This window comes from Mustela putorius, unplaced genomic scaffold, assembly GCF_011764305.1.
Source record: "Mustela putorius furo isolate JIRA1106 unplaced genomic scaffold, ASM1176430v1.1 tig00000461_pilon_pilon_pilon, whole genome shotgun sequence".
In the NCBI taxonomy this organism is placed as follows: Eukaryota; Metazoa; Chordata; class Mammalia; order Carnivora; family Mustelidae; genus Mustela; species Mustela putorius.
The window spans coordinates 1,016,524-1,030,527 of record NW_025421390.1 but is presented as its reverse complement, the minus strand read 5'-3'; the positions used below and the strand labels follow the sequence as shown (position 1 = coordinate 1,030,527).

At 39.3% G+C, this 14,004-nt stretch overlaps 1 protein-coding gene across 4 annotated transcripts in view; it reads left to right on the top strand.

Annotated features, from left to right (window-relative positions):
• Positions 1-14,004, top strand: part of WDFY2 (WD repeat and FYVE domain containing 2) — a 181,707-nt gene that overhangs the window by 83,526 nt on the left and 84,177 nt on the right. For all 4 annotated transcript variants that reach the window (XR_006606942.1, XM_004775221.3, XM_045080569.1 and 1 more), the window contains exon 3: positions 5,617-5,690. Coding sequence is in view for 3 of the 4 variants with exons in the window: in XM_004775221.3 (XP_004775278.1) it covers positions 5,617-5,690 (74 nt within the window). In the remaining variant the exon portion in view is untranslated. The remainder of the gene's footprint in view (positions 1-5,616; positions 5,691-14,004) is intronic.

Genomic DNA, 14,004 nt, shown 5'->3' with positions numbered 1-14,004 from the left:
TACTGGATTTATTGAAGTTTTGGGGGAAATTCATGTGGATAGATTAGTAGTAAAAACGATTTAAAATAATGAATTTGGCATTTCTGTTTTTATAAGGTGGTGATTGTTTTGGTGACTTATAGACAACATCTTTAACTCAATTGAGAGACTTTTCTTGGCAGACTAAGGGATATGGGTATAATTGGGAAATGCTCATCTTATTATTTTATATCTTATTTCAAATAACTCCTTGGTTCCTAGTTGTGAAGTATATTGTTCTTTTGTTGGTTTCTTTTGGTATAGGTTTTGTTAGGGAACCATATGTAAAAGCAATTCACTGTTTTTGCTATCAACATTTTCAAAAAGAGTTATGTAATATGATCTTTTAATTCTGTATTTACTAAGAAGAAAATATGCCCAAGGAACTTCTGATTTTTAATTAAATGAAAACATGAATTATCCAAGGTAAAAATAATGGATTATCAACTAATCTGAATAATTACAGCATTTATTTAGCATATTCTTGTTTGATTTTCATATGACAGAGTTTAAAAAAATTTTTTTTGAACTTAGATCTTAAACTTGTAGCTGTAACTTAAAACCTGTCTGGGAGAAAAAATGACCACTCCTAATTCACTATAATTTTGCTGATATTACTCAGACTAAATTAAAAGGAAACAAGTGGTTAGTTTTAGTAGAGTGCATAAAATATTTGCTTGAAATGGAAAATGATTTTTAATGCTGGGCAACTGAAGTCTTAAATATAAGTGTTCTTAGTAAAACATGGGTTAAATATTGTAAACCTAATAAATATTGTCTTGTGATAAACAGGACTGAATGACATAGTGTCCGTGAATTAAATATTTATTGTGTGGTAGTAGGGTGCTCCTTGAAGTTTTTTAAAGATTTTATTTGTTTATTTGAGAGGGAGAGAATATGAATGGAGGGGAGGGGCAGAGGGAGAGGGAGAAACAGATTTCTTGCTGAGCAGGGAACCTGATGTGGGGGTCAGTCCCAGATCATGACCTGCGCCAAAGGCCAGTGTCGACAGAGCCACCCAGGCTCCTTGAAGTCCTCTTATTGTAGGATCCTCATATTCAACTTGATCAGGATTCCTTTAATACCTGAAGTTTTGTTCATGGAAGTACCGTTGTTGGCTTAGTTTTAAAGAGACCACTAGAACATCCCATGAGGATTAGTAATGCCTTTACCATTGTAAAGCAGTCAGTGTGGATTTCAATCCACAGTTTTAGTGAAACTTGTGTTTGAGTAAAGTCCAACCAATAAGCAAAGGACAGAAAATAAATCAGTCATAAAATGAAAAGAATTATAGGTATAAATAACAGAAATTAGTTAACTCCCCCCCATAAGTGTATTTTGAGAATGCCTTCTCAACTTTTTTTTTTTTAAGCAAGAGCCATATATATTTTTTATATATATAATCTTTTTTTTTTTTTTGAGACCACTTGATGGATAGAAGTATTAGAAATACAAGTAGCCAATTTCTCTGTAATCCATTTAATCACTAACTCTGTTGAGGTTGATGTCAGTCTCTTGAGTTCCAGTTTTTTGGGGCTTATATCTCCTAGGCTTTTCTCCTTTCAAATTAAATGGTCATTAATATAAATACCCAGACTGGGCCTTCTCTTTATTTCAGTTTTCCCTAAATCTTATGCTGAATACCTGCCTAAAACTATAAAGATTTCATTTTAAAAAATTCTCAATGTTATGAAATCATTTAATTTTTAAAATAAGATTTTGACAGGCCATCAAGGTCTGAAGTCCTGATACTTACATAAGAGACTATTATTTTTCATTACTCATAGACCTCCACAAATTTCTTTTCCATCTTATTTGTGCCTTTTAGTATCTTTCAGAAATTTTGCCAAATAACTTCTTTTGGCTATCCTCAGTCTGAAACAGAAAAGAGAAAGGGCCAGTCTTAATCAGATAGCATAGAAATGAGTTCTTGGGGTGGACGGGTGGCTCAGTGGTTTAAAGCCTCTGCCTTCGGCTCAGGTCATGATCTCAGTGTCCTGGGATCGAGCCTCACATCGGGCATGCTTGGAGCCTGCTTCCTCTCCTCTCTCTCTGCTTCTCTGCCTACTTGTGATCTTTGTCTGTCAAATAAATAAATAAAATCTTAAAAAAAAAAAAGAAATGAGTTCTTGTACTATTTTATTGAGGAATAAACCATGGGCATTGTTTTTCTTAGGTTTTAATAGACACGTTGGGGAAAAAATGGGAACCTAATGGTATAACATCAGCAAGACTAGTGGCAAGGCCTTGAATTTCAGTTACTGGGTTTGTGTAGGAACAGTCCCAGGCAAACTCCATACAGATGGTATATGTGGGAGGCCTTGGCAAATGGGGGTTGCCCCACAAAGCTTACCAGGTGTGGTTATCCTTTCTTGTGGGGAAAACAGTTAAAGGTGGGGGAAATAAATATATCTTCAGGTTTTGTATCATGCTGTATTTATTTCATCTCGAGTTCAAGGATGCAGCTTTGAAGGAGAAAGTCAGTGGAGGAGCTGTATTGTCATTTTATGGGTCTGGTCAGCCATTTCACCGAGTCTTTGGAAAAAGCCCTGCAAGATGGGAGAGTAGAAAGCTCTCAGCCATTTCATCTCTCACCTCAACTTTTAGCCATCAGATGGAGCAATTCTTTATTGACCTAGGAACTATTAGTATTATATCATTTAAAGCTGAATTCTTAACTTGTGAAACATCACGTTTTTGCAATGTAGCTACAAATATTGTGGCTTAAATCATATTTTATTTTATTTTTTTTTCCCTACCCTTCCTGCTGAGGGTCCCCTTTTACCATTTGGCCAGAATTACCATTAATTTACTGTGACTTATTATCCTTCCCAGACAGTTTTTCTCCTTTGATATTTTCTTCCATGGATAGGAGCCCATTTTGTATGGGCCATGAGACTAGTCTTTCACACACTGCTTTTTTTGTTAATTTCTGGTGAGTTGAAGTTGGAAGGCTCTCTCTTGTCAATCTCTCTATTCCCCCATTTCCCAAAAGGAAAGTCATTTACTGTAACAACAGACACGGGCATTGATATTCTCTTCAGTCCACTCCCTGCCTCCTTGGCCCTGCCAGGGCCTATGGGTAACCAGCCCAGGGCCTATTCCTGTGAGAGTGTCACAGTTGGGAAATGGTTTGAGGAGCATCAGAAGGCTCACCTACCAAAAGTCTTTTGCTACACACACACACACACACACACACACACACAACATACACGCACGCACACACACACTCACACGGGTTTGCTTGGTGTTTTACCAATAATGCTCCATTGGAGGGGTGGCTTTGTTTTTGGGGGCAGCTGGAAGCTAATGCCCTTTAGCTCTGGCAGTGCCCTGTCTAGAACCGTCTTGGGTTCAATTATATGTGTTCTAGAACAACAGGATTTCTAAAGTAAATTTCATTTGTTTATGGGATTCTCTGGGAAAGGTCTCTTCCTTTTGAGTTCTGGTGATGTTTTCTTCCTGTAAACGTAAAGTGATTTGGACTATAATGGTGACATTGGGATGAGTCTTCTAGTTCCTGTACACGGTTGGGGCCACAGTCTATAAATTCCTTGATGACAGCTGTAATTCCTTATCTATCATTATATCACATGCCCAGAACGCAGTAAGCATTCTGCATTTTTGTTGAAAGAATAATAGGAAATCTAGTAAAAGGGCGAAGAAATCCAGAAAGAAAGAAATAGCAGTGTAGATGTCAGGGTAGCCTACGCAGTGTTGTAAAAAAGTCATTTAAGTCACATTCGGAGAGCAGTTTGTTTTCTAACTATTACATAAGCAGATATGAACTTTGGAGGAAATCACACAGAAGAGACTTTTTTATATGGTCAGTCAGGCAGCTAAATGATAAAGTTATTCTTGACCAGTTTGTAGCCCTTTGGGGTTTTGCTTCATAGGCTCATGCTTATATCTTAATACACCATAAGATATTTAAAACTTTTAACAGGAATAGCAAAAGAATAAGGCTAATACAGTAATAATCTTGTCACCTGAACACAAAAACAGTTCCATTTCTCCACGTATGTTTTTAGGTGACTGTGTACTTTATGTAGTTGTAATCACAATGTATTTTTTCTTTTGTTCTTTTCAGCTAACATGGTCATTTTCCACGAAATCGTTAGATTTTAATTCTGAATACATGTTACAGGCTTATGAGACCTTGCATCTTAAAACCTGCCTAGAAATTGTGCCGACATAATTGATGGGCTATAGGCGAGAAAGAATGACTTCCTTAGGGCAGCGCATTAAATATCATTTGACTACTTTTTGCAGCAGTGTCCTTTTGGGAATCCACTTTAATTTTGTGGCTGATCAGGGTGAAGATATTCTGCTGTTCTGGTAGAAGTGTGGGGGAGGGGGGAGTTATTCTTTGTGTTTCCATTTTCTGAATATATCACGATTGAAAATTAGAAAAAAGCAGATACTTCATGTGGTTTGAAAGATCTTTTTTGTTGTTCAGGGTCCTTTTATAGAGAATTTAAAAATGCTACTAAGTGATCTGTTATGCAGTGGCTCTCTTAGTAGAACTTGAAATTCTTTTATAGTTTAGAGGTAATCTAAGTAGGGTATTTCAAAATAGGACTGCGTGTTTGAATGAAGTCTTTGAACCTTCTCTAACTTCTTTATTCCTGTGTGACCTTGAGTAAGACATCTAATCATAACTGGAAAGTAGGAGTAAGGCTGGCTGAGGCTGATTCTGATTATGATGATGAGCACTTTGTCATGTACGGGGCTACTGTGAGGGCGGAAGAGAAATTTAAAAATTGTGTTGGACTTGTTTTTAGAACAACTATTTCAGTGTAACGTAAATTGTCAACAGGCCCCATTCTTACGAGCCGGTGGCAATAGGGAAGGCAGGGATGGGGAAGCTATCTGCTCAGTAAGCACTTCTTGCCCACACTGGCTTCAGGTTATGCTTAGTTTACTTCTCAGGTATACTCAGGTAGTAGCCAATTTTGCAGAACAGGGAGGCCCTACCCAGACTTGATTTCTTTCCTATGGAGCCTGGCTCTGTGTCCAGCTGGTTCCCCTAAACAAGACAGATCCTCCGTCTTTTTCACTCAGCAGTCTTCAAGGCTGAGAGTACTTTTACTCTCTGTTAGTCCACATGCCCCAAAACAATTCGGAATCAAAAACCAGATTTTTATACTAGTGTGTGTATGTGAGGGGAGGATGGAATTATAAGATCTTTCTTTTTATTTTTTCCCTAGTTGAGAAAAGATAGGTTGTTTCTAATAAAGATGGGGTTTGAGTGGAAGAGATAGATCGAGGGCAGAAGGAATACACAGCGCAAAATATTGTTAATCTAGTCAAGCAAATTCTGATTCCATACTGACGGAACAGCTGAGACCAAGCGCCTTGGAACTAGTCCAGTTTGAGATAATCTTACTCGTTATATTCATTAAAAGGATAACTGAAAAAACTAGGGGTTGGTTGTAAGATTACTGTTTTTATTTTTTGGTGAGTGGGCATTAAATGAACTGTTTTTCAGGAAATAGTGGGGAAAAAAATAGCCACACACTCTTAGCTAGTTAGTCACTCCTGAATCGATGAGAGTCATCATTTTGTTAATTTCATCAACATGTTCATTTCTTTCAGCTCCATGTTCATGCATGTCTTTTAACCCGGAAACAAGAAGACTGTCCATAGGTCTAGACAATGGTACAATCGCAGTAAGTACACATAAATAAGATTTCCAATTGAAATACTTCCCTTCCTGTGGAATACGTGTATATGTATTATGATGAGAATGATTTATTTGTTGTTTTTTTCAAATGAACAAATTAGTTTTCTTGCTGAGTGAAGTGGAAATTGCAGTGCAGCAGATTATGGTGAAGTGTAGGGAGAGCTGATATCAGTCTCCGTTTAAATGTTGACAAGATTCAGCTTGCCTTCCCATGGACCCAGTGGCTAGAATGGGAGCTTTACGAGGCCCCTGAGTGAACCCTGTGAATCTGTGTGTTAGTGAGAGCACTCAGGGATACTCGAGGCTGTGATAAGATGGTTAATCATGGCATCATGTGCTTCCTCAGAAAAGTGACAGAACACAAGGGAAATGTCTTCTCAGACCAGCATGTCTGCTCTCTGATACTTGATGTTTTTTTCCTTTCCCTCTTCTTCTGCTCCTTCTTGTCTTAACTCCCTCTAGCTGTGAAGAGAGTCCTGTAAATTGTATGAATTTGTTAAAAAAAAAAAAATCACAGAATCTACATTAGGCTTAGGGTAGAGTCAGATAAATGTTAGGCTTTTTTTTTTTTTAACTGTAGATCTTGAGGGAACTGAAGTGATTAGGGATTGGGAGTTTCAGGTTTTACTTCTTAACTTAAACATTTTTAAAAAAATATGTTTAGTTTCAGCTACTGTTTTAACTAAGTGCAACAAGATTGATCTGGCAGATTCTCCATTTTGGTAAATTATGCATTATTGCCTGCAGTCCTGACAAGAGAGGCCCTGCTTTGGGACTTGTGAATTAAAGGACCCTGTTCTGCCTGGCCACATTTCCCTAGAGGATGAAGGACCCTAAGAAGTCCAGGGCGTATGCCCAACTTAGGCTCTCACGCCACCTACCCCCATGTTCTGAGTACCTGACTTGAATTTTCCTGACCCCAAACAGCTTAAAGTCTGTCGGCATGTACTGTATTGTGGAACTTCAAGGAGTCTAGAAATTATAAATTCCTTCCAGTACCTCCAGGTGGTTGAAGGTATATTTGTTAAGATTTGAGGAAGTGACCATATTTTATTTAATAGTTTAACTTGATATATAACTTTTAAATATTTAGACATATGGAACATGGATTTCCATCTGTAATCATAACCTGATTCTTACAAGGGGTCTGAAGAGGTGGGCTTGGAATTTTTCATTTGGTCTTTAGTCAAAACATTTGTTTGGTAACTCTTAATGGAAATTTTAACAGTATTATTAAATATGTATCTGCCTGTTGACAAATATTTATGGAATTTCTATAATGTCCAGTGCAGTTGGGAGGTGTGTAAACTCTGTCCTGTAGGAGGACAGCAGAGAAGTAAATGATACGGACCTTCATCTGGTTTGAGGAGAGTTATTTTTAAAAAGTGGGGTCTGTGTGGGATAAATTTATTTTTGAAAAATGAAGGGGGGTAACTGGATTGTTCAGTGAACTGAGGTTCACTGCAAAGGAAATCTGAAAAGATGAGCTAAGTTCTATATATTGTCCCAACAGTTCGTGGAATAGTATATGTAACACTCACTGTATATGTAACACTCACTCACTCCATGAAAAGACTTAAGTGTATATAACATATGGGTGAATCTTCGCATTTTTTGAAATCAGTGTAGGTGGTTCATTGGTGCTGATAAATTTGGCTTTAAAGGCGAGAAAGGTGACCAAAGTAAGTTATGGAGCATTCTGGCTATTTAATGTGTATAAGAGGAGAGACCAACTTAGCCATTATTTGTTTAGTGAATGAAACTGCCAGAGAAGTGGAACATAAATCAGGGGGGCTAGCTTGGGATGCTTTTGGTGTAGCCATACTGTGTGGATATCCCAAGCCTTACCTTACCCTGATCTCCTAGAAAAGATTAAGAACCCAGCTTCTATGACATAATTTCCTTAAAAGAACCTGTTTTATATTGTCAAAGCGGATGAGTTGTAGACACTGTATTCTCATTTGAAGAACTGTGAAGAGCTGATTTAGGAAAGACACACGGAGAGAAGGGCTTGTTTAAGGTTCCACGTTCTCACTGGGGTTAGGAATACTTACACAAAGTCTCAGCTTTCCGGACCTGAGAAATGCTATGCAGAGACTGCTCATTCTCTGTTCCCTGAGTATAGCAAATAAACTTTAAAAAGAAGTAACTAGTTAAATTTTGGGGGAGGGGATGGTGAACTTATTTAAAAAAAAAAAAGAAAGGAGGACATCAGAATGTTAGTCCTCGTGTCTCTTTATTCTGCCGAATGAAAAAGATGGAAGAGACAGTTAACCTTACATAACTGAAATGAATTAGAGATGAAGTGTAGACAGCCAGTACAGACTATGGTTTCAAAAACTTGTCTGCAAAAGGAAGGAGAGGGAGGGTGAGCGCTGCAGCAAGATGAGACGGTAGACAAGCAGCAGGGGGTTCCTGAGCAACTCGGAGAATTTAGCTTTGGAGAAGAGTGGAGAAACTGTTGAGATAGAGAAAGGCTGAGGCAGTTGTGAGATGCAGGAGCGGAATGACCTTTTCAGTTTCTCCTGAAGTAGCAAGTTAGATCACCTATTCAGAGAAGCTAGAGGGGGTGAGGGTGTGTTTTCATGTCTGTACATTTCACTCTTGCTAGTCTTAGAACCCTGATCCCCCTTCTGCCATCTTGGTGTACAGAGTCCCAATTCTCTCTCATCACCTTGTTCGAACGTCATCTCCCTTTTCGTGCTTTGGTTTTTGTTTTGTTGGATGGTTCCTCAGCCCTTCCAACTGAAATGAATCACACACATTACTCCATGGGTTAGCTGTATTATATTGCTCATTTAACTTGTTTTATAAAAAGTTTTTAAGTCTGTCTCCTCCATTAAAGTGTTAAGTGTTGAGGAGTTGGCCCATCCCTTACTCATCGTAGTAGGGTTCCTTGTACAAATTAGGGACTCAGTGAATAATATGTTAGATGAGTTGCTGAATAAAGTACAAATGCTATTATTATTTAGTAGAGCTGGCTGTACTAAGTACCTGCTTGAATTCTGAGATAGTTTATTTGCATAATTCTGTTGCCATTCAAAATATTTGTCACAATAGGAGTAACTTCTGCAGTGGAAAACATTATGCCCAATAGTTTAATTCATCTTGAGTTTTCCAAAATGTCATCTGTTTAAATGTCAAAGAAGTCACTCATACTGTGCAGACTGCTATTCATGCTAAAGTAGGACTTAGAAATTTTCTTTTTTAAAATTTTATTTATTTATTAAAGATTTATTTATTATTTATTTGCGACAAAGCACGAGCAGAGGGAAGAGGCAGAGGGAGAGGGAAGCCCGATGCAGGGCTTGATCCCAAGACCCTGGGACCATGACCAGAGCCAAAGGTAGATGCTTAACTGACTGAGCCACCCAGGCGCCCTTTCCTTTCTTTTCCTTTTCCTTTTCCTTTCCTTTCCATTTTTAAAATACATTTTTTTAAAGTTTCTTTTTAAAATTTATTTATTTGACATAGACACAGTGAGAGAAGGAACAGAAGCAGGGTGGTGGGAGAGGGAGAAGCAGACTTCCTGCCAAGCTGGGAGCCCAACGTAGGGCTCAACCCCAGGACCCCAGGATCATGACCTGAGCTGGGTGGATACTTAACGACTAAGCCACCCAGGCGCCCCTTTTATTTTTTAAAGATTTTTGTTTTTAATTTATTCATTTGTGGGAGAGAGCAAGCCAGTGAGAGCATGAGCAAGGGGGAGGGGCAGACTCCATGCTGAGCCGGAAGCTGGACACTGGTCGGTCCCAGGACCCTGGGATTGAGACTTGAGCCAAAGGTAGATGCTAAGTGACTGACCCACCCAGGTCTCCGAAATTTTCTATCACAGTATATCATGTATTCTAGCCAACCAACAAATAAATCTAAAACATCAACAATGTGCAAAATATTTCGATTCTAACATATGGCTCCTGGTCTCAGAAAGCTTACTCAGTTGGGGGGAAAGGGGAGCATGAATTTGTGAAATAAGTAACACAGAGTAAAAAAAAAATAAATAAATAACAGCCCCAGCAGCATTACACCAGTGAGCGCAATGCTGATGGGACAGTGGGGGCAGGGGAGCGTGGGACGTAATGGTCCAGGTCAGCTCCGTGGAGACAGGCTGTGAGCTGGGTTTAGAAGATGGGCTAGGATTTCGCTGGCTGAAGATAAGAAGGTAAGGTGTTTCAGGCAAAGTGAATGGCATAGGGGAAGAGAGCATGGTGTTAAGGAGAGGGCAAGAAGTGTTTGGAGAGAAATGAACTAGTCTAAGAAGTGGACTGTTAAATATACAAGGTGTCTGGGGTCCTGGCCCAGGATGAGTAGTTGACATTTGAAGGAGCTGGGTCCCCAACAAGGCAGCTCTCCCTCCAGCACCACAGAAGAGGATACACCACAGGTGTTGAGAGAGGATAATTGGTGAGGAAATGTCCACACAGAAATGAAAGAACTTCCTTAAACTAATTTTCGCCGACTCTACTGAATACTGGTTTAGTCATAGAGATGTATAGATGCTAATCTTCATAACTATATAGATTTTTCTGCTTCATCAGAACCGTTAGTGAGCCAAAGTTTTTATTGAAATCTTGCTGGATAAATGCATATTCATTGAAGCTCCCCCCACCACCCCGAGCAAATGATAAATCTCTGTTTTCTGAAGATTGTTTTCAAATATTTGTTTATGTTAAATTTAGGATGAGAAGGAAAGATTGATCTGTGTAATGGTGAGCATTCAGGATAATGGTTATTATATAACAGTAAGTGGATTTTTTTTTTAAGAATAAGTGATATTGACCATGTATGGACTTATTGCTACTGTTTTGGTAGTTTTTGTGGTTATTATCTTCCTGTAGTATTTATTGGTGTTAGTTCACATAGTTGTCCAAGGGAATGAAAGGGGAAAGAGAACTGAACACTGAGCATGCACCATGTCCCAGACATTCTGTTTCATGTACATCCCCTCATTCCAGCATCACAGGAATGCTGTGATGTAGGTGGCATCACTCAGCATTTCTCAGAAAAGGACACTAAGGCTTGGAGAGCTCATGTGCTTCTCTAGCATAGGTAGCCAGGAAGCAGCTCTTAGCTGAGCTGGGAACTCTGGGTTCCCCGTGAAGCTTGGGGTTTCTCCTCACCCGTGCTGCGGTCCACTTTTTTGTCCAGAAAGATTTCCTGCTAAAGGCTTTCCATTCCCTGCCCATTTGTTCTTGGCTGATAGGCAATTATATCTCTACTTACTGAGTGTTCTTGGGCGTGGTGCCTCATTTGTCTGTGGGACTGTCTCCTTCACTAGACTCTGAACTGCCTGAAGGCAGAGACCATGTCTGTTTCAGCTGGTGTCCTAACAGAGTTCCCCTGGCTGCTGTAAATGCTTTGTAAAATGTCAAGTGAGGAGAGAAAGGCATTTCAATTTATGTCATCAGGTTGCTAACACCAGAGTCAGCCACTCAGCCGGCAAAGGTAAATTGCTCTCCACAGTTGACACAAGTGGGCGATTCTTGTTTACATGACTAGTTTGGGCATATGGAAGAATTTGATGTCCATACTCTGCTTCTTGAAATTCATAAACAGAGATTCACTAAACAAACAACTAAGAAACCAAAGCAGAGACAGAACATGTTCCTGACAGTTTGTGGGACCCAAAACGATGCTGTTAGTAAGTCATTCGTTGCCTCTTTTTTCACTTAGATTAGAAATCTGTTGAACTTTTGGGATTGCTGAAGAAATAGGCCTTCTCACATCATTTCCTATTATTTAGAGATTCCTGTATTACAGATTAAATTAACAGCTTTACAAGAGCATCACTCTTTGGTCCCCTGTAGTTATTCCTTATGGGGTGTGTTCTGGAACTGCTTCATGTAATGGAATTTGCAGGGGTATATGCCTTGGCAGGATCTCATAGATAGGGAATCTGTGTCACAGATCACAGGAATTACTCAGGCAAAGAGTCTGGTTGCAACAGGGAGGCAAAAAGTGTCTCCTTCCAGAAGGCTGATAGCTTTAAGGGAGAGGTATGTAGTTTCTGTGAGAGAGGATATTACTTTTCCAAGTAAAAGGAGAAATTACATTTTTGAAAATACAGACCTTAACATCCACTAGAAGGAGACTGAAGAATCATTAGAGTTGTTTTTATCATCTGAAACCAAGATCTTGAACTCCACTAGTATTTTACCCTCTTCAGGAGGCCTGAGGTATTGTGACATTTTAGCAGTCCTCTTGTGTTGCCAGGAGAGCAAGATGAGTAATAGTTAGTTGTAGCATATTGATACTTGGTATATTACTTTCCCTCCTAACAAAGTACTACACACCAAGTGGCTCAAAACAACAGAATTTATTTTCTCACAGTTCTAGAGACTAATCTCCAAAATCAGGATGTCAATAAAAGGAGAGAATCCTCCTTTTTTCCCAGCTTCAGGTGGTTGCTGGAAATCCTTGGCATTCCTTAGCTCATAGATGTGTCACCCCAATCCCTGCCTCCGTCTTCATGTCCTCTTCTCTGTGTCTCCATGTTTACACATGACTTTCTTATAAGGACAGCAGTCACTGGATTAAGAGCTCACCCTAATCCAGTATGATCTCATCTTAACTAATTATAACTGTAAAGACCTTCACTCCAAATGAGGTCACATTCTGAGGTTCTAGGTGGCCATGTGTTTTGGGAAGACACTATTCAACTCGGGATACCTGATAATATTATTGTATGTACAGTATTTCCCTAACAGTGTTCTAACAGTTGATTAGGAAATAATTTGGTGAATATGCAGTATGATACCTTCAGGAAGAGGTATCCAAAGATACTATCCTGTAGGCAGAGATAAGAAAATATTACAATTGAAAAACACCTGCATTCTTCTACAGCTAATGACACCCTCTTCTAGATTAAGTGACGTGTTGGTAGGTCACATGTTAAGATAGTTGGGCAGAGCTAGGATTTCTCTGACCTTTCTGTCAGGTTTTCATTTTATGATACCAGTTTAAACTTTTTTCATACAACTCAGACAGCCCAACCACAAGGAATTGCCCTAGGATGGTCACTAACGAATTGGAAGCTTGTGTCATTCCATGCATCTAGCCATTGCTAAAAAGATGAGTTTTTTTTTTTTTTAAGAGAATTTGAGCTTTTAATGTAATGAGATGTTTTGGATGAGTTGTTTATTACTGTGGGTTGTAATGAGCCTACAGGGACTGAACCCAAATGGTGAGGTCATGCTCTACAGTGATGACAGGTAGCCTACGAATAAAGCATTTCGGCTGCTACCCAAGTTGAGCTTCCAGCTGGGCCACCCTTGCTGGAGAGGTCCCGGTGAATTCCAGGTTTTGTACTTAGAGAATAATTTTTTTTTTTCCTGCTTAGCAGTAAGGGTCCTGGGGTGCTGACGTGCTGCTTGCTTTCTGTGTATTCGTACAGTGTAATTCACTGAAGATGGTTTGTCAAAGGAGATACTTACTGTTGTTGTGGGAGGTTACTATGTCATCAGTATTTGTCCACACAAATACTGGATCACAGACCTTCTTAGAATGTCTCAAGGACCAGCTTCTCTGACATAACTGTCTCTTCAATGACATTGTACATGTCACCCTGTCATCTTTTGTTCAGTACCTGCATGTTCCCTAAAAACTCGGTCAAGTGGTGGTGAATGCAGATGCCAAGGGCATTCTTCAGCCCGGGATTATTTTATGGCATCTCCATTGCACTTACGAATTTTTGATGGCCTTCGTGGTCCCCCTTTTACACTGATTCTGTAGCATGCATATCTGTAGGAACACCCAGGTTGCCCTGTGTTTTAAATTGGTGGTGAAGTGATCGGGTTGAATACATGGTAGGTTGAAGTCATTTATACACTATCTCCAGAAGTTACTGGCCACAAAGGAGGCCTTATGAGCACATTGTATTACTATTTCAGAAGGTGGTCATCTTCTTATCTTGGCCACATAAAGTAGTTTTTCTGTGTTCAAGAAAGGCAATGGCTAGGAATTGATGAGAATATTAGGTTCTGAGTAACTTTCTCTTAGTCTTATACCTCAATAATCTCTCTCTCCTCCCTGGATCCTGCCCATTGGTTTTATTTTTGTTTTTTAAAGATTTTATTTATTTATTTAAGATTGAGAGAGAGAGAAAGAATGAGCAGAGGGAGAGGATGAGGGAGAAACAGACTCCTGATCCACGTGGGGATCGATTCCAGGACCCTGGGACCATGACTTGAGTTGAAGGCAGACGCTTAACCAGTTGAACCACCCAGGCACTCTGCCCATTGGTTTTTAAACATACTTGAGGTTTATGGGTTTTTACAAAAATATTTATTTATTTGAGACAG